The 18,925-nt window shown below is 39.5% G+C and overlaps 1 protein-coding gene across 3 annotated transcripts in view; it reads right to left on the bottom strand.

The window, feature by feature from the left end:
* Positions 1-5,863, bottom strand: part of rcn3 (reticulocalbin 3, EF-hand calcium binding domain) — a 28,601-nt gene extending 22,738 nt beyond the window's left edge. For all 3 annotated transcript variants that reach the window (XM_073462229.1, XM_073462230.1, XM_073462228.1), the window contains exons 1-6: positions 5,773-5,863; positions 3,738-3,961; positions 3,294-3,487; positions 1,946-2,118; positions 1,077-1,137; positions 887-978 (exon numbers count right to left, since the gene is read on the bottom strand). In XM_073462229.1, coding sequence (XP_073318330.1) covers positions 887-978; positions 1,077-1,137; positions 1,946-2,118; positions 3,294-3,487; positions 3,738-3,955 — 738 coding nt within the window. In that variant the 5' untranslated portion in view covers positions 3,956-3,961; positions 5,773-5,863. The remainder of the gene's footprint in view (positions 1-886; positions 979-1,076; positions 1,138-1,945; positions 2,119-3,293; positions 3,488-3,737; positions 3,962-5,772) is intronic.
* Positions 5,864-18,925: the final 13,062 nt, after the last annotated feature.

Here is an 18,925-nt window from a genome sequence, read left to right as displayed (position 1 = left end):
TTCTCTCTCATAGCACAAGCGTTCATTGCAGTGCTCCGGCAAAAGATGCAAAAGTCACATACTCCAGTAACAGCCCTGCGCTTTGGCTCAACAGCTGCTTACATGACTTGTGTCATGATTCAGTGTCTTGTTCTTGTGTTTTCTGTTTTATTTGGAAATTTCACCCTTCTGTGTCACTTCTTGCTTTTCAGTTCCTCCTGTGTGTTTTTTCTCTCCCAGTGTTTTTCCGGCCTCGTTCCCTCACCTGTCCTCTTCCCTTGTCACTCCTCCTGTTCCTGATCCCCTCGTTAGTGTGTCTGTGTATATAGCCTTTGTTCTCCCTCATGTCTTTGTCAGTTTGTTCCATGAGGTCCCTGTGGTTAGATGTTTCTCTGTCTTGGTTCGTCTCCCCCCTGTGTTGCCTCCCAGCATTTCTTCCCCAGTGTTTCCTCGTGTCTCCTGTTTGGTATGTTTTCTGATTTTGGTTTCTCGTTTGATTTGAACTTTTGCTTTTTGGTTGAACTTTGTTTAAGTTTTAGTTGATACTTCTTGGTTTGTCTAGATTTCTTGTGTTTTGTACTTTCAGCTTTATTTAAATAAAGCTCACTTTTTGTTTCCCCATTTCCTGCCTCCTGTGTGTTGTCTGCGTTTGCGTCCTCACCTCGTCTAACATAGCGTAACAACTTGGAAGTGTCAAAGGCGAAGCAGACATTCCTGGGCTGGTTTTATTTTTCAAAAAGTGTCAAACTCCAAAAGAAATAGAAGTAACAACAAGCCACTAGTTATGGTCTCTCCCATGTCCAAGCCGCTCTAACTACTGGGACTGAAACAATCTCATGTTGCTGTGTTGACAAAGTTACCAAAACTGATAAAGCACTTCAGTTTAAAATAGCTGAGCAGTTTTTACCTTGTTGGTATCTCTGAATTCTGAAAAATGTTTCCTCTCTGTTTGGACCCAGTCAGGCTCCCTCTCCCCATTCTCTGGTGTATACATGTCACCTGTCAAGCCAAAGCAGTACACACACATTTAGGACAGACTGCCTCCAGGTTAGAAGTGGAGGGGATAGTTGATCAGACATAAAGTGGGAGTCACCTACCAATGTATTCATCTAAATTGATCTTGCCATCCCCATTCTTATCAATGTCTTCCACAGTTTCCTAAAAAAGAAAATGAATTAGTTCTCATAGAGGTCCATTTCTTCTGCTAAAAAGTAGTCAGTGTACTGACCAAGTAATTTTCTTTAAAGATTTCTGAACATTAAGAGCTTTGTGAGGAGGGGGTGATGAAAGGGACAGTGTACCATTTCATTGTTGTCAAAAACAGTATCAAAGCTGTCGGGCTATACGCATTATGAGAAAACAAGGCTGCGTATCTTAAATCCCCAAAGAGAGAGTATTCTATGTGTAATGTCCACTGTAATTATATTTGTGTGCCTGGTTTGATTTTAGCACTTAAGAAGAGCTGAAGTTCAGGGCCTACCCTAACCCCCAGGGTATAAAACAATCTTGATGTGGAAATCAATGCGAATAGATTAATAGAGATTGCTGCATTACTGCTGCATTAAACATGAAACTTTACCACCGTAACACAGCAAGCAGTGTAAGTACATATTTGCAGTTCATTTAGATGTGGCAATAGATGCTTTGTACTCATTTTTAATGTCAATACAAAATTTCACAGTACAGCTGCTGTCACTGACCTGTCTATTTTGTAAAGCAATGTTGTGGTCGAATGATTTTTTTCCTGCAGCTCAGCAGTTAGCTCAACAAAATGAGCTTTTATCCAATTTCATCCTTGTGTTCCCTATACTTAATGAGTTATCACTGATTTCCTATCAGTATGTTTTCCTACCATTTGACTTGTGCTGATATGCTGATGTTTACCAGGTACAATGTCCACCAAATTGCTAGCATGGCTAAAAATACTTATTAACAAAGTTTCTGGTGGTTTGAGTGTAGATCCTACCTGCACTACCACATCTTTCATGTAGTCAAACTCCTCAGGATGAAGGAAGGCAGTGAACTCCTCACGTGTGGCAATACCATCACCATCTCGGTCTGCTGTCTTGAAGCGCCTTTCGTCCCGGATGAGCATCAACTTATAGGTGGCCTTGTCTTCAATGTCATCAAATACCTCATCTGAAAATAAGGTTTATTTTTTAGCAACACAGGCATTCTAGTGTTCATTATCGACCGCATTTCCTTAGGTATTTCTGTGTGGTTAATCATTCAGATGCCTATTCCTAAAAAGGGTCTCCTTTATGTAGTAGTCATTATTAAGAGCATTATTTGAAAATCTACAGAACAGCTAAAAAGGGATCTTGAGTTGACATGTTTTCGTTAAATTTATTTTCCAGGTGAGTCTGAAATTTCATTCTGTGACATTTGTGGCCCAATAATCTCAACCCAAGACAAATTAAACTGTTCCATTTGCTGAATAAAGAGGGATTATACACACATACACATACATATATATATTAACATATGTACACACATATATACATATGTATGTGTGTGTGTGTGTATAATCCCTCTTTTTTCTTTTTTTAATATATATATATATATATATACACACACACATATATATATACATACATACACACACATATATACATACATATATATATATACACACACATATATATACACACACATATATACATACATATATATATATACATACACACACACACACACACACACACACACACACACACATATTCTATATTACTCTCTTCCTAAGTGAGCAGCATCTTCATATACTGTAAAGGATTCTTTTTTCCACTGTCTACCATTTAAGCTTTTTAAAATCTGTTGGATCAAGATATGTACATGGATGAACGTTTAATATAACCTTTATCAATTTATTTTGAGCCGTTTGTAGGTTGTTTTTAAGGTGTTTAGATTATCTTGTAGTCCAGGAGATGGGAGCATAGTCAAGGTAACTTTGAACTAAAGCTCCACCTAGAAGAGTTCACTTGTCCAGAAAAAAAGCTTTTCTGGCTAGAATCTTAATTCTTTGAGTTTTCTAGTGAGGGCTTTTAAATCCATATCATCACCTGAAAGAAACCTGTCAAGGCTTTACTCTGTCATTAGCTGCTATCTTGGCTGATTACTTTGAACATTTTGCATTTAAGCACACTGGTTAAGTGAAGCAGAGTTCATGTTGTTGTTGTTTTTGTTCAATAATGAGTATAGCTTTAAAAATGTGCCTTTGTAGGAGAAACTTGTGTTTCCTCAAACAATTTCTAGATGAAGACCTCCAAGCTGCAGTAAGACACATCAGAATTGAGGTACATCTTTCACAGAGTTACCCAGATAGTAGCCATAGGTGGTGTTTTTGTACTCCTCCCAGCCTATCTTGCCATCTTGGTTCATGTCGTAGTCATTCCAGTGTTTGTTCACATTCTCCTCGATGTACCTCCTCTGCCGGTGTTTGATCCAATAGTGCAGCTCTGCATGGTTGACGTAGCCATCCTTGTCAGTATCAATGCGGTCCACAATCTTTCTGTGGGGAGAGATGGGGTCAAGGTTATGCATAAATATATAAAGTTGACTGAAAACATCTGCTCCCTTCACTTTTTGAAAATACAACCTCAAATTCTGACCTACACACACCTCAATGGAAATAATGTCTGCAGTACAAAATTAAACCTGATGATTAAATGAAAACAACTAAACACAAAGCTTGAAGTGTTAGAAGCGGCAATTTCTGAACAGTTTAGAAAGAAAGTATGCTACGGGCCACTAATACCTACGCTAATTTGTCTTTGCTCTCCTCTGGAGTCAACTGGTCGAAGGTCTTGGCTTCCTCCTTGCCCAGGAAGGCCTCATGGTCATACTGGAAACCGTGAGCATCATTGTGAGCGTGATCACTTAGATCAGTGCGGTGATGAATGCGCTTCTCCTGAGCAGGTACAGCAAAGGCAACAACAGCCAGGATGCAAAGGGGTGCTAGTGACTTCAGCAGCAACATAACTGACTGATGGGGGTGTGGTGAAGACAAAAACCATGACAGAAGGAGGGAAAACAGAGTGAGCATGGTGGGGAGGCACAGAGACGAATGCAGAGAGTGAAAATACACACTGCTCTGTATAGAATACAATATAACATTAAAGAGTAGAATATAACTATTGTCTAACTAAAGTAAGAACATAAACATAATACTTATAGCATAAAACATAATGGCATAAACTAAATTACTGTAGAGCAGGATTGTCAGCTCAGTTTTACTTTAAACTGACTGGAATGCTGGGAATAAAAGACCACAGCGCCTACCATTAGTCAGTTACAAATTGAGGGAATAAAGACTGTTGGATGTCTCCTGGCATCTTCTCTCTTGTCATTAAACAGTTTACTCAGATAATCTGGAGTTTATTTAATCTTCTTCTGATCATGCCAACTATTCAAACCACCTTCTTCCTGAGCCTGCAGTTCAGGCGATCTAACCCAGATTGCATCTACTGAGGAGATTAAATCCATATCAGGAGGAAACAACAGCTGTGCTCACGAATCACATTCATCATCATAGCCTACACCAAGCATGATTGGCTGAGGTCACATGAGGCCTAAGATCCATACTTTGTTATCCTGATCATGTGGAAGTGAATTAGAACGAGACACTGTAGACTAGAACCAAATACTAATGAAAGCATCACAAAATATGCAAATCATCATACATTATGGCATTTTTGGCCTTATTCATCATACAGAGGGCAAATAAAATTAAAGTAAAAAAAAAAAAAAAAAGTAAAAATTTAAGTTACTTATATTTAACCTGACTATACCCATTTTATGGAACTTTATACTTACTACTGCAGTACATTTTAGGCAAATCCTCTACTTTTTACCCAACTACATTTGTAATTAACTTTAATTACTAGTTACTTTTCAGATTTCAGTTTTCCTCCCGTTCCTGTCCAGTAAAAACCCTGTATGTCCAGATGTGTTGTTGTTTTGTTGTTTTCACATTTTTGTGATAAACTGAAGGATGAAACATATGATGACGTTATAGAATGCAATGCATTGCTGTAGATTAAACAAGTAAGCAGGCTCAATTTTAAACATCTACCACAGTACAATTACACACAGTAAAAAAACATCAAAACACCATTCAAATGGAGGACTTTTACTTGTAGTGGAGTATTTTCAGTGTGGTACGAGTACTTTTACAGAAGTAAAGGATACCGTTACACCCCCCACCCCCACGAATGATAATTACATTTTTAATATATGTTATGACAAGATAACAGATGTGGGCCTGGCATTCCTCTGCTATTGCAGTGTTGGCAGATGTATGATAATTACTGTGTGAAAATAATTGCATTCTGCCTCTGCTTATAGTTATCAATAAAAAAAACCCTAATGGTATTTATTTATGAACTTATTAGTTAATAACTGTTTACTGTGCATGTCATAAGATACTTAAACAAACAAAATCAGACTAGCTATTGGACTTTCTGAGAAAGTCAAACATCACTCCACTGACAGGGACTCTTTGTGGTCTACAAAATGAAAACCTTTTATTGACAGAATCAAGTCACCAAACTCCAAGACTACTGTTACAGGATGTGTGTCATCACAGAGTGAAAAGCTGAGCTAAAATCCACATATATACTACAGTGATAAGATGAGCATGTGATGACTTAATTTCCCCTGGCCCCACAAACTACATGAATCCCATCATTAAACCCACCTTTAGACTTTTCCTTCGTGTTGCTTGAAATGCTGCAAACCAATTATTCTCGTATATCTTTTCAGAAGAAAGACAAAAAAAATACAATTCAAACTCACCAGTCTCTCTGGTGCTTCTCGCGACACCTCCCTTTGTAGTTTGTGAACAGCATATCAGTCCGCGTTGGCACTCTCTAAATAACAACGTCAGGGAGGGTCATGTTGTTCAGCTACCCAATCAGCAAATCCCTAAAGGGGATTCTAACCAATAAAAAGCAGGACACCGTATTAAAATACATTGTGATAAATTCTTATTGGCTATTCGGTGCCACGTTGTCACGCATCCCACCATGTACTCTAGAACAGCAAGGGGCAATTTAATCCAAGGACGTTAGATTAAACCAGTTAAAAGGGAAAAGGGAAAAATGCAGACAAAGATATTGTCGGTAAGCTTAGTGCCGAAATTATTTGAATGTGTGAACATACAGATGCATCTAAAACGTGACAGGTCGGTAATAGGTTGCCTTCCAGTTGTACGCTATCCAGTATTTAATATGCATCCATTTAGACTACAATGTACAATGACATAGCTCAAACAACATTCGGAATTAAGATGGCAGAAGTTGAAGTCGTGAATTCCTGCACATATTGGTGTCAATGGATATGAGCTGGCAGGTAAATATACAAAAGGAGCAACAAGAAAAAGAAAAAGTGGTAGCCTATGGCCATAAAATATCGCGAGGTTGAGGTTAAAGTAAAATCAAATGAAATGAATGAAAAAGAAATGGCAGGAAGAGTGAGATAAATAAGGGCCCATACTACTACAAAATTCTACGAAAATCAAGAAATGAGAGGCCACAAGTACTACTGTAGGAACAGTACACTACATTATACATAACATGCTTTTAGAAGATGTGAACATGGCAGACTGGAAGAAATGGTGGAGCATGTATTTCTTCTTTATCGTGCTGGAGATCAACAAGAGAGACAGACACTTCAATCACTAATACACTTCTATCTAATACAGTTTTCATACTATTAATAACTACTTATTAAATTAAAGAAATGTTGCAGAGGAGTTAAAATTATAGGGTACAGGGCATCGATTTTTTTAGAAAACAAGAAAGATGTACGCCCTACAAACTAAAGAGCTGAGCACAAAAAGTGTCAGTTGGTGCTTCCACTGAGGTTTCATGAGGTGATAAGCAAAATTTAGATTCAAAAACATTCCTCTCAAGCAGGCACAGTATTGTGCTAACAGCACCACCCTCTGGTGAAAAGGAGCCACAGCAAAAAAGTAATTTCTTGTCAACAGCTTTACCTGATTCAGTGGACTAATAAATAAAATAGAGCGCACAGATTGCACAAATAAGGAGCTGCCGCATCACTGGCAATTCCTACCTATTAAGCCCCAACGCATTTGATCTATTTTTGGTTGCTCTGTGAAGAGAGAAAAAAAGAGTTTTATATGTATTTCCTTCTGATTTAATGCACATTATCAAGTAATCACATAAAAAAAATTGAGAAAAGAAGGGTTTATGATTTGTAGGTCTGAGCAATATGGTAAGATAAATAATAATGATAATCAATTTGATAATTTTGACAGCAGGTTTGAGAGGGAATATGTTTTGGATCATACTTTTCATCATACTAACAAAATATGATGCTGATGTGCTTGGGTGTGTACCAACAAACATTGCATAATTTTTTTGTCTGGAGAACATGATTTGTGGGTCAGCGACATGGTCTACAACATCAGTACGGTCCAAAAGCACACCCAGCCCTGCTGGAGTGGATTACTGTAAAATGGATTACTGTCTAAAATGCAGCATGTAAAACTCATTTTTATTACAGAAGGTAAAGTTTAGTAACCCTCACATCTAGATGGATGATGAAGATAGTACTCAAGAAAACTGTTTACTCCAAGTTACTCCAAATCAATCAAGTAAAGTTACTCATTTATTTCTACAAATGGTACTCAGCAATCATTCTTTCTAAAACGTAATAAGATCATGAATTACTTTAGTTTTGTGTTACTTTCAAAATCCCAGTTGAACACCCATTAGAATGAGAATACAATATTGGGCATCAAATAATACAAGTATCAACAAAAACTGATCCACAATCACTTTTTAATCTCAATAAATAAGATCAAATGGTTACAATGTTAATTTGTCATTTTACAAAACAGCTTTAACAGGTTAATATATTTATTGTTGTAGGACCTCTTATGCTACTTCACAAAAAAAACCAAAAAGCATAATTGTGGCAATGCGGAGGATGACTTTGGAGTCTCACAGCCTGAGTAAAGAAGCTGCTCCGTATGGTGGTGTCGTGTCTCGACTTCTTATTCTTTGTTTGTCCAAAAAGGTTTTTCAGAGTTTCAAAAAGTCACCAATAAAAAGGAAATAATCTCCAGGGCCCAGTATTTCAAAAGTGATCTGACAGGATTATCCTGGTAGGATTGGATTAAATCTAGATCTGATCTGAAAACTGGGTATTTCAACACAGATCCAGAGAATCCTGATCCTGAAGATCAGGATTCAGCTCTGGTAATCCAATCCTCCCTTGAATCCAGATAAAAGGCTGGATTTGGGTATTTCAAAACGCAAGGCAGATATCTGGATCAACTTGATACCAAAATTTCAGGATCACTTGAATCCCACCTCAGAGGTGGATTTGACTTGGATTGACAAAGTCTCAGCTCCACTTCTCCTAGATATTGTTACTCAAGATGTTCATTACACTTTATCTAAAGTGTTAGTGTTTTACTTTTAACAAATAATTAAAGTAATTGTAAGAAATTTAAAGCATAGTAAAATATTTTTGACCACACTTTCTGAAACTGCTGTAAATAAAAGTAACAATTACAGACCTATTTCTCAAATTCTAGTTCAAACATTGTAACTTGCATGTACCAAAACATCAGAGAAAGACAACAGGAATGCAGGATCCAAACAAAGTTAAATTCCAATAAAACAAAGACATTTCAAATAATGTGGCCACTAAGTAAAACAGGGACCTAACCCATCTCAGAGGGTAGAAGTGAGCTGTTTCTCCAATAGCTTTAGTTTCAATTCCGTTTTTTCTTTGCTGAAGCAGCATCAGCTTTATTTGTTCGTTGGCCAGTTCAATTTGTTTGACCGCCCTCTCGGTCTCCATTTTGAGGAGCTTTTCATAGGCATCCTCATCACCAGCATGCCTCTTCTGTCTCCATCTCTAATAATGCACTTTTAAAATGTTTGGATATAGCTTGAATGTGATTTTAAAACATGCAGCAATGTATTTCAATAAGTGTTTGTGTACACACTGATTATTTTACTTCATCAAATCAGATCCTTTTATAAATGACCATAATTATGTTAAGTGAGAGCCTTCTATATACGGGAGAGAAATTAGGTTGAAAAAATGTTTCTAATTGTGTCACTGACCAAGGTATATACCATGAAAGTAATGCTATTACAATTTTGAGCAGTTTCAAGCACTTTATTCAAACTCCAATTACTTGAAAACCTTAAATGTATCAATACAATTAAAGCATTTCCAAAGATTTCCAGCACTCGCCCTGTTGTAGCTGAGTGGTCCATGGCTGTGAGTGGACTCTGAAAGTAGAAGGTGTATGAGTATCTTAATCCACAATCCCAAATTGTGTTTATGTACACAAAAACATGATATCATCACCAGCATTACTGTAGCATTCTGACACTTCTAAACAAACCGTATAGTTAATACTCATACTGTGTAGCGTTATGTTTTCTAAGTACTGCAGCAGGTCTGTACACATGTAGCCTATTTATAAGTCTGCTGTGTTGCCAATGACGTGACGCTAATGATAGCCCGCTAGCTGCTTAACACACAAGTCAATGGAGCCGGATTAGCTCCCGTTAGCACGGCCGCGGCTCAATTAGAGATCGCTACGGCCTGGTTTTAATAAGGTGACAATTCAAATAGTTGGCTTGCATGATATGTTGGTTGGCGTTCGTATGGTCTTAAAACCGCTACACATTAGACGACGGTAAACTTACACTTTTGACGTGAAAGTCGCGCTCAGCTACTCCTTTCGTGAAGTAGTCCGCCATGTTTCAGATCCCGGAGGCGGAGACTTGAGATTTGGAAATCCGTATCCGGCCAGGTCGGGATCACGGTGATCCACCCTGCCAGTGTTTTGAAATACTCAGATAAAGTCAGCAGGATCACCAGGCTCTGTGGCTATATTTAGCAAGATCTGTAGCACTCATTTTTTTAATGCAGGATCAAATAACTTCTGATAAAAAAATGACTTCCTGTTATTAATTTGATTACTGTAACCATTCAGCAACAACTATTTAAATGAAAACATGTTGCCAATTTTCCTCAGGGTCTCTTGGATGTTCAGGACAAATTTCAACCCAATCCAGTGAAAAGTGAGTGATTGGTGAGGATTAGAATACACTACACAGAATCACAAAAATGGTGACATTTAGTTCAGAGGGCCAAGAAAATCCACGACATCAACTGGCCTCCCAGTTGATGTCATGGATAGGTGAGTTGGCATGGAATGACCCATATATCTGCATCATGGGTGTGTGTAACAAAGAATCAGTGTTTTTAGACATGTACTTAACCCTTTTTATTATTTTTATTAAACCCCCTTTAACATATGTACAGTGCTGTGAAAAAGTATTTGCCCCCTTACAGATTTCTTTTGTATTTGCTTTTTTGTCACACTTACATGTTTCAGATCATCAAACAAATTTTAATATCAGACAAAGATAACCTGAGAAAATACAAAATGCAGTTTTTAAATGATGATTTCATTTATTAAGGGAAAAAAAGCTATCCAAACCACCCTGGCCCTATGTTGAAAAGTAATTGCCCCTAAACCTAATAACTGGTTGTGCCACCCTTGTTGGCAACAACTGCAATCACGCGTTTGCGATAACTGGCAATGAGTCTTTCACATCGCTGTGGAGGAATTTTGGCCCACTCTTCTTTGCAGAATTGTTTTAATTCAGCCACATTGGAGGGTTTTCGAGCATGAACGGCCTGTTTAAGGTCATGCCACAGCATCTCAATCGGATTTAAGTCCGGACTTTGACTAGGCCACTTCAAAACCTTCATTTTGTTTTTTTTTGAGCCATTCAGAGGTGGACTTGCTGGTGTGCTTCGATCATTGTCCTGCTGCATAACCCAAATGCACTTGAGCTTAAGGTCACAAACTGATGGCCAGACATTCTCCTTCAGGATTTTCTGGTAGAGAGCAGAACAGTTAGTTTTACGCCAGATGTAACGAGACGCACACCTTCCAAAAAGTTCCATTTTTGTCTCCTAAGTCCACAGAATATTTTCCCAAAGGTCTTGGGGATCATCAAGATGTTTTATGGCAAATGTGAGATGGGCCTTTGTGTTTTTTTTGTTTTGGTCAGCAGTGGGTTTTCGCCTTGAAACTCTCCCATGGATGCCATTTTTGCCCAGTCTCTTTCTTATTGTTGAATCATAAACACTGACCTTAACTGAGGCAAGTGAGGCCTGCAGTGCTTTAGCTGTTGTTCTGAGTTGTTCTCCTGGATGAGTTGTCAATGCGCTCTTGGAGTAGTTTTGGTTGGCTGGCCACTCCTGGGAAGATTCACCACTGTTCCATGTTTTCTACATTTGTGGATAATGGCTCTCACAATGACTTTGTTTCTCATCTGTTCTTGAATTTCTTTGGATGATGTGTTGCTTTTTGAGATCTTTCAGCTTACTTCATGTTGTCAGACAGGTTCTATTTAAGTGATTTCTTGATTCTAAAGGGCTGGCAGTAATCAGGCCTGGGTGGAGCTAGTGAAATTGAACTCAGCTTTCCAAAAAATGTGGTTAATCACAGTTAATTCATGATTTAACAAGGGGGGGGGCAGTTACTTTTTCACATAGGGCCAGGTTGGTTTGGATAGCTTTTTTCCCTTAATAAATGAAATCATCATTTAAAAACTGCTTTTTGTATTTACTCAGGTTATCTTTGTCTGATATTAAAATTTGTTTGATGATCTGAAACATTTAAGTGTGACAAAAAAGCAAAAACAAAAGAAATCTGTAAGGGGGCAGATACTTTTTCACGGCACTGTATATACATATATCTATCTGAATATGTACATATATTTTTTTATTTAGTTTTAAGCGTCTTGAGCCAGATGCAATGTAATTTCATTCTACTGTGTACCTCTCTGGTATAGAGTTTGAATGACAATAAAAGAAATCTTGAATCTCTTATAGTATATTACTTAATCACTGTTAGGACTAGGTGAAATGTCCTTTTACTTGCAGATGGTGTATGGCAGGACTGTAGGGATTTCAACTCTTTTGACAACAGTGTCGCCTTTGTTGTCTTCACTTATCTACTGCTGCTTTAGTTGTTTATGGGCGATTGGAAAACAGCTTTAAGACACTGTGCCACCACTAACTGGATTGAAGAGAGGATCAGAAGGTTAATTATGGCCCACTGACATATGCTCCCTCATATACAGTCCGATTTATTTGTAGGTTATTTATTGTTATTTAGGGATGACATATTTTTGTAGGCTAACCTGGAAGTTAGCATTGCCCTGGTTCCCCTCAACAAAAAGCCAATGGGATTGTTTAATTGGATTATAGAATATCGCCAAAAATAAGCCCTGAGGTTTATGATACTTACACGTTTTGTTCAGCAAGATAATCTTCACAGATGAATACCATTTTTGTGATTTTCAAAGCGTAAAATAAGTTGCTAGAAGTCAAAAGCTAATGCTAGGCTATAAACAGACTACATTGCAATCGCATGACTTAAACGTCACCACCACTAAGCATCCTACTACACAATTACTATACACGTCTTCGATAAACTCATCAATCTACAAGTTATAAAGTTAGAGGTAGAGCAGTTTCAAAGTAAAGTCTGCCTGTAACGACGGACTATCAATCAATCAATCAATCAAAGCTTTATTGTCATTTAGCTGTACCTACAAAAGAAGTGCAGCAAAAATGAGATTGCGTTTCTCCGGGATCCCATAACACGAACACAATAAATACACACAATATATTACTATAATAATTTAAAATTAAAACTATGACTAAGGCTCATGAAGTGCAGTAGTGTGCATGCGCCAGATCAGCAGTTCAGCAATCTAACAGCTTGTGGAAGGAAGCTGTTGATTAGTCTGTTTGTTCGGCCTTTTAGATTCCGGAACCATTTTCCTGATGGGAGCAGTTCAAAGAATGTGTGGAGAGGGTGGGAGGGGTCCCTAACGATGTTCAGTGCCCTGCTCCTGCAGCGGCTTAGGAAGAGTTCTTGGACAGAGGGGAGGGAAACTCCAATGACCCTCTCAGCTCCTCTAACAATTCTCTGCAGGGCTTTTTTGTCTGACATACTGCAGCTGGAGTACCATGTAGAGATACAATATGTCAGAATGCTCTCCACCACACCACTATAGAAGGTCCTGAGGATGCTGATGGGGAGAGAGGCTTGTTTCAGCTTCCTCAGGAAGTACAGTCTCTGCTGGGCCCGTTTTGTGATCCCTGAGGTGTTCTTATTTCAGCTTAGGTCCTGCTAGATCTGCACTCCGTGGAACTTGAGCAACATAAGCATCGTGAGTCATGTGATGCAGGGAGGAGGCTGGCTGTGATGTGTGTTTTGACAAGCCACTCAAAACACTTCATCACAATTGGTGTCAGTGCGACGGGGTGGTAGTCGTTCAGACAGGATACAACTGATTTCTTTGCTACTGGCGCAGATTCTGAAGACACGTCCCGGCATGTTATCCGGGCGTCCCGCTTTCCGTGGGTTGACCCTGGTCAGGGCCCTGCGTGTGTCTGCTGCATTGATGGTGAGGGCTGGCCCGATAGATGGTAGAGAAGGACCAGCCCACCCTCTGGTTGTCGGGTTTGGTGCTTCAAAGTGTGCAAAGAAATTGTTGAGCCTGTCTGGAAGAGAAGCATCTTCGTCGTTGACCCCCTGCCTGGACTTAATCCGTCAGCGCTTGGACTCCCTGCCACATCCGCCTGGTGTTTCCTGTGTCGCAGAGGTGTTCCTGGATTTTCTCTGTGTAACTGGATGGTTGTTTATATTGTCTATATATTTCATTTCTCTTCTGTGTCCCTCAGTCTATATGTATTTTGCAGCAGGCATGACGATCACGGCAGGTGTGTGGCATGCCCCTTACCGGCACCTGTAGTGTAGCCGCGTCATTGGCCGCTAATGCGGACCTGTTCATATACCCCCACTGTTTGTTTAGTCACTCTCTCTCCTCTGCCGAAGTGAGTGCTGGCCGGTGTGCAGCTCCGCCGAGCCGTGGTATCCCGGCGTGGTATGTGCCGTGTGTTCGTTCTCCAGGTTGGCATGTTGGGCCGAGATGGTGTGTGTGTGTCCCCTTCCGGTTAGCCGCTGCGGCTGCTAGCAGCGAGAGTATTGATGTGAGCAGGCTACAGCTAACCACACAGCTTGCCTGGCGTTAGGCTGCTGTTTGCCCTGCCTTGCCTCTAGCCTCCTTTTCTTTTCTCTTTTCGTTTGCCTCGCTCATTCAGGCTTATAGTGAGTAGCCGCTCTGCCGCTCTGCCTTCGTCGTTTAGACGCTCTTAACGTTGTGTGTTGTAGTTTAAGTGTGGTCAACCCCAATCAGACTCGTTGGTGGGGGGTTAGTACAGCAGTTATAGTGGAGGACCTGCCAAACTTATGCATGTTGTATGTTTTCTTTTGTTTTGATTTGAGTTTGCAATTGATTTGTATATAGATATTTTGTTTGGTTTCGTTTTGATTATTTGAGTGTGCAGTGACCTCTGCCACAGCTAGCTATTGAAGTTGCCTCTCTTCCTAACTGAACCGCTGTGGGTTATTGTGTTGGCTGAACATAATCATCTTTGGAAATAAAAAGAACTATATACATGTTTTTTTTAAAGAGAAACATAACTTAATAAAGAAATTATTTTATTGTGAGTAATAAATAAAATCTGTTAAATGACCTTACATCATGCCTGTATTCATTTGTGTACTGACCTGTGCATGGGTTGTGTTTTTGGGAAACCCTCTTTGAGAAGTTAAAGTTAAAGGAGTATACTCTTTAGGTGCAAGTCCTAAGGTGGCGTTGTTGGTGTTACATAGATTCTCTAGATCTGCCACTCGCAGTACAACTGAGATGGCCACATCTGCATAGGTGCCTTTCGCAGCCTTGAATCCCTTTGAGAGCGCAGACCTGGCTGAGCGGAGAACAGTCATATCCCCCGCCCTGAAGGCTGCATCTCGGGCTGTCAGCAGCGAGTGCACCTCTGTAGTCATCCAGGGTTTTCGGTTGCCATGTGCAGTGAAGGTCTTAATTACAGTGACATCCTCTGTGCACTTTGCAATGTAACTGGTTACCGCCTCAGCATACTCTTCAATGTCTATCTGATCTCCCTGGGAGGCTGCTGTCTTAAAAACAGCCTTTAAACTGGTGTGGTTGAAATCCCCTGCCACCACTACAAAGCTGTCCGGGTGTTTAGTCAGGAGCTCACTGATGGCATCATGTAGCCCTCCAAGTGCCTCGTTAGCATTAGCTTTAGCATTTGCGCTAGGAGCTATGTAAACAATGGCCACAATCACTATGGTGAAATCCCTCGGCAGATAGAATGGCCAGCATTTCATGATGAGGAATTCCGACAGCCGAGAGCAGTGTTTAGTGGCTAATGTGGCGTTTACACACCAGTCTTTTGTTGATATAGATGCACAGACCCCCTCCTCGACTTTTACCGGAGGTAGCTGCATCTCTGTCCACCCGGAAAGCTGTCATCCCCTCCAGCTGTATGGCTGTGTCTGGGATATTGTCCTGGAGACATGTTTCTGTGAAAGCAAACGCACCGCAGTCTTTCCACTCTCTGTGGGTTTCTCTCAACAGACGTAGCTCATCCAACTTGTTGTTGAGGGAGCGGACGTTGGAGAGTAGGAGCGATGGTACTGCTGGTCTGGAGGGGTTAGTCTTTAACCTAGCATGGATCCCGGCTCTCTTCCCCCTCTTTTGTTTACGTTTGCACCGCTTCCGCCTTCTCTTCTTACAGAGGGCTGGTTCCAATAGGATCCCGTGCTGGCGTAATATGTCCAAATCACATGCAAGCATCATAGATTTAGCAGCCTGTGTTACCCTGATTTTTAGTAAAGTCTCTTGGCTGTAAATTTTGCAGACCGTCTGGGATGGGTAGGACACCCAAAACTTTCACTCTCGCTGATCCCTGGAGGGGCCATAGCATTGACTAGTGACTAGATGAGTTTCTGTGTTCGGTGTGATGGCGTTTAATGTCCCCGACAACCTCTAAAGTCTCATTTAGCCACTTGTAAGCAACCAAAGTGTTTAGGATATGTAAGCCCTTCATAATTTAATTGTCGGACACTTAATGATGAATTTTATGTCATAGAACAAAATGTGTAAATATCTTAAGCCCGTGGTAACCACAGACATTATTTTAGGTATTTTAACAAAACCCATTCTCAGACTCTGAGACAAGGGAACCGCATTTGTAAAAATGCTAACTATTTTCCGGGTTTTGGGACTCCAAACTACACCATCTATAGAAAGTCGAAGTCACACCATTTCCAGTTTCCCTCATGGGACCTTATTTTGGAAAAAAATATGCCTGGCAATGAATGGAGGAAGACAAATAATTTTTTGATACCGCTTGAATTGTGCCATGAACTACATATATGATTGTCAATTTTTGATAAAAAAGATCATTTTTAAACTTGAGAAAGCTGCAGTTTGTCATAACTAATCAAATATAGGACTGTGAAAATACGTAATTAAAAACACTGGTTGCTGAGAATAGAAAAGTGCTAAGCTATATAAATATGATCCATTTACCATAAATATAAAACCATGAAACGGCGGTGCATGCAAATGCAACGGCTGGTATCTCCTTCAGATTTCTTCGGCATTATTGCTGAAACAATTTTTACCCATGACAGAATTCATTCTTCAGCGTTGAAAAATAAACCCTGGGCTTTGGATAAAGAAGAGCTGACTTTGAGATGAACACTGCCCAGGGCATCTTTCGACCATAGAGCCTGACCAGCCGGACCACCCCAGAGAAGAGAGGGAAGAGATCCAGGATGGGAGCCATAATAATCCAGTTTGGATTTATGGCTGCTCCTGGTTTATGTCTGGTTGCAGGAAAATTAAATGGACAAATGGATCTCAGGCTGGCCAAGCAACGGTAAATCAGAGACTGTAGTGACTACAGTGTTACTCAGATGTCGAACTTTTGATGTGAAGATGCCGACCATATTTTTATCACCATCTTTTTGCTGCTGTTTACGTCCCAACGCAAATTCAGAAAATGCACTAATGCACCTAATTTACTGGACAGAGAATTTTAAGGAGCCCCTTGTTGTACCTAAATAATACATCCTTTAAAAAAGACAAACCCAACTAAATATAGGGGAGACTGGGGACAGTTGTAACAAGCCTTATTTCTCCAATCAGAAACATGCTAGAGTGATGACACTCACACTGCACATGCTCAGTTAGACCCTCTAACCCACCAAGAAGAGAGAGGCCATATTGAGCATCTGGTCCTGCTTCTATCAAGACAAAGTTGTTTTGGAGGTATGAAAGTAGCTTTTTTCATGAGCTGTGTTTTTGTCATACTGTCCTGATCTTTTGTATGAATTAATCCAAACCTACCTAGTTTGAATCACTGTTTTGTTGACTATTAAATGACATGGTTTACATGTGTCAATGTCAATGTGGCTAGCTAGCACATGGTGTTTTGTCATGACTGATACCATGGGGACGGTTGCAACTGTTGCAACTGTCCCCATGCTAATTAGGCTAGTCATATCAAAACAGACCACACAACTGTATTTTTGAAGATTTTTAGTTCAAAATAGGCACAATTAATATATTTCATTGCTCATGATGAACAGAACAGGCAATCATAATGAGAAACTAATGCTAATTATAAACAAAATAATTCCCCAAATAACTTGTTGAGCAAAAATGAGCAATTAGTTATTGTTGTATGTTGTATGTGTCATATAAACATCATGTCATATAGTGAATAAATCATCTAAATATAGAAATTGTATACTATTGTATTCTGTTTGTTTTCAGTATGCCAAGAGTGAGGAAGAGAGTCACTAACAGAGGGGTTCCCCTCAGTATTTTGGAACAAGCCTCAGATATAATAACAGATGAGGGCAAATGAGTGAGGGCAGTGGCCAAGGCCTTTGACATATGCCACACCATGTTGTTCAGGTTCCACAAGAAAAAAAAGAATCTTGCAAGCATGGCATCAAAAAATAAACCGCTTGCAGGGTACTGGACCAGCAGAAAAGTATTCTCAGAGGACCAAGAGAAGAGCCTCAATGAATATTTACAAAGGGCAGCAGATTTGTTGGGGAGAGGCGAGTGTTGCTCTCTTATTTTTTAAACATTTGTGTGCCTTTAATAAAACTTAAAGTCAAAGTTTATATTCACTGGAGTTTTAAAACAATGTGAATTTTGTTAACTAAAACAGTTCACTGTTTGTTCATATGTTTAATAAATGTTTTTTGTATTGCAAATTATTCCATTCTTTTTGTCCCAAAATGAAATATTGAGTTTTTATAGCTTCTGTAACATCTGCACATTGACTCAAGGTAGGCCTATGTTTTACACAAAACAAAACTTATTAAATACCTTAATATTGTATACTGTGCTTATTTAGACAAAAAGCAGAAGATAATTAGTGAAATTGAATGGGTTTTTTTATATGTTGCAACCATCCCTGATCCGTGTTGCAACTGTCCCCAGGTTTGGGGTCAGTTGCAACGTCTGAATTCCTCTATTCAAATAAATATTGTGATTGATATGTTATATGTAGCCTTTTTTAAATGGTATGGGCATTTAGCAGACAGATGTAGGTTTAATATGTAAAGATTTGGTGAGCCTAGTCCAAATAGTCTCTGAGTAACTGAGAGTAATGTAAAAAGTGTTGCAACTGTCCCCAGTCTCCCCTACCTTCCCAAAACACTTACTCATTCAAACCCTCCTCAGACAGCTCTACAGTAGAACTGGCAGGAGGATGTTGCATGTCACAAAGCAAGACATATTTCAATGATTAGACACTATGTTTTCTACTTCTTATAAAACAATTTATACTTTGTCAAAATGTTTGATCCAAAACGTCATGCCAATTAAGCCAATTGAATTGAATCGAATTGGAGAGAGAGAGAGAGAGAGAGAGAGAGAGAGAGAGAGAGAGAGAGAGAGAGAGAGAGAGAATAAGCCCCTCCTCATTTAGAGAACTAGGCCTGGCTGGCAAAGAGCTGGGCCGACTT

The sequence above is a fragment of the Pagrus major genome, chromosome 24, assembly GCF_040436345.1.
Source record: "Pagrus major chromosome 24, Pma_NU_1.0".
In the NCBI taxonomy this organism is placed as follows: Eukaryota; Metazoa; Chordata; class Actinopteri; order Spariformes; family Sparidae; genus Pagrus; species Pagrus major.
Note: the sequence above shows the minus strand (reverse complement) of the source record. Positions and strands in the feature narration are given on the sequence as shown.